This window comes from Microtus ochrogaster, unplaced genomic scaffold, assembly GCF_000317375.1.
Source record: "Microtus ochrogaster isolate Prairie Vole_2 unplaced genomic scaffold, MicOch1.0 UNK18, whole genome shotgun sequence".
Lineage (NCBI taxonomy): Eukaryota > Metazoa > Chordata > Mammalia > Rodentia > Cricetidae > Microtus > Microtus ochrogaster.
Genome location: NW_004949116.1, coordinates 5,564,170 through 5,566,168, shown reverse-complemented (window position 1 = coordinate 5,566,168; position 1,999 = coordinate 5,564,170). Strand labels below are relative to the sequence as shown.

The 1,999-nt window shown below is 50.6% G+C and overlaps 1 protein-coding gene across 1 annotated transcript in view; it reads right to left on the bottom strand.

Annotated features, from left to right (window-relative positions):
* Positions 1 to 6: 6 nt before the first annotated feature.
* The window catches only part of Gimap6 (GTPase, IMAP family member 6), a 4,769-nt gene continuing 2,776 nt past the window's right edge, over positions 7 to 1,999 (bottom strand). The window contains 1 exon segment of the mRNA XM_013353860.2: positions 7 to 655. Coding sequence (XP_013209314.1) covers positions 15 to 655 — 641 coding nt within the window. The 3' untranslated portion in view covers positions 7 to 14.

Here is a 1,999-nt window from a genome sequence, read left to right as displayed (position 1 = left end):
GCCTTGCTCTGTGGTTAAACTGCTTTTCTGGGAACATTTGGAAGTTTTGTGGTGTAACAGTGGCCCTCGTTTTCCCACAAGACCAAGTCGATTTTCTCCTTAAGGTCCTCCAGTTGGGCCTTCCGCTCATGCCTTTGTGCCCTGTTGTTGAAGCCACAGTGTCGCCTCTCACACGCAACATGCAGATCATCCAGGCTCTTACTGTTGTTCTCTTGAACATATTCCTCCAAGGAGCCCCCAGCCAGGTCTTCCTTCCGAGTGAACACCAGAATGGTGTAAGCCAGGATCCCTTCTCCAAAGATCTCCTGGAGGCGCCTGGCAGCTTGCTGGTCTTCTGCCGTGTACCGGCCCACCTGTATGACCAGGAGCACCACATGGGGCCCCGGAGAGGCCAAGACTTCACAGATCTTCTCAGCTGCCACTTCAGGCTGATACTGAGGTGACAAAATGTCCGGGGTGTCGATCACCTCAACCTCCTTTCCATCCCACTCTCTACTCCCTTTCTGGAAGGTCAAGGTCACTGGTCTAGCGCTGATTTTGGACTCAAATACTTGCCTGCCAAGGATGCTGTTTCCTGTTGCACTTTTCCCACTTCCTGTTTTCCCCACCAGAAGGAGCTGCAGTTTCTTTGGGGTGAGCTCTTTCTCTGTCAGACCTAGAAGAATTTGACAAAGCAAACCGTCAGAGGGAAATGGGACAGAACCTACCCTCTCTGCTTATCAGAGGTCATAAACCCCTGTGCATCTGAAAAACAGAGTTCCAGGATGAGGAGCTTGCAGAGACAAAGGCCAGCGTCTGACCCTGAGTCTTCCCTGGGCTTACATTCTCAGCCTGTGTCCTGGAAGGCAGAGGTGAACATCCTACAAAGGACATCAGAGCCACCAGCTGAGAAGGGAGACTCATATGTCAAATAAACACTGGCTAATCTAGTGCTAAAATTTTTAAATATGCCCAAGGCTGGGGACTGGGAAGGAAATGCCCTTCTCCCAGCCCTGCAGGTCCTAGGACCCAAACCACATACAGTGACAAATGACAGTTTCCAAGTGTGGTCCCCATGGGAGACACTGATGGGTCTCAGATCACATAGCGCTAACCCTACCAAAAACTGCTAGGTTCTGCCTTCAAACCTCAGCACCCACTGGTTTTGCTTCTGCACGTCTGCACCCTAGGCTGAACTGCAATCATCTTGGCTCTCCTGAGCTTTTCCAAAGGGAATAGAAATAAACTTGAGTGGATACATGGAAGTTTCGATTAAGCACGGACGTTGGATGTCCATTCCTGCCTGCCTAGCTAAGGTGCAGCTAGGGCCAGAGAGGAACTCTTTTCAGCAGCTGCAGCTCAAACGGAAAAGCTAAATGCACTGTGAGATGCAGAGAGGGGACTTTTCAAGTAATGACTAGCTTTGCTTCCCGTAAGAAGTGAAAAAGGCTTAGCCTGTGTTGGTGACTTTCCCATGTGGTAGAATAACTGGGCTGTTTTTCCCTGATGGTCCTGGCCCTTCGAATTCATAAGGAAAAATATCATTCATGTTAAAATGCAACGAGTCACAAATCATTTCTTCTGGAAAGAAAACACGGATAGGTTTCTAGCATCCCCAAATGCCCTCTCCTTAGGTTAGGTGGTGAAGGGGAATCTCTGAGAAGACGGAGCCCAGTCCCTCCCAGTGGCCACTGGTGACACTCTGCTTGCTTGCATGACACTGTCAACCCATGTGACACATGGGACACAGCCGACTGCACACAAGGACTGCTGACGTCCAGAGCTGGGAGCAGTCTTTTCATCACGTCCAGACCAGCACGTCCTTCTCAGGGAGGAGCGTAGATGTGAAGGCTCTTTTCCTTGGAACCGGCATTTGTCACCCCTAAGGCTGTCCACTGGGCAGGGGTTCCTTTCCTTGGTTTTCCCTGGTGTAAAGAGGAGCCCTCTTGCTCTATTTGGCTACAGTGGGTAAATCTATGTAATGAGGGCCTTCAGCTGCCCCTGCCAGCACTCAGGGTGT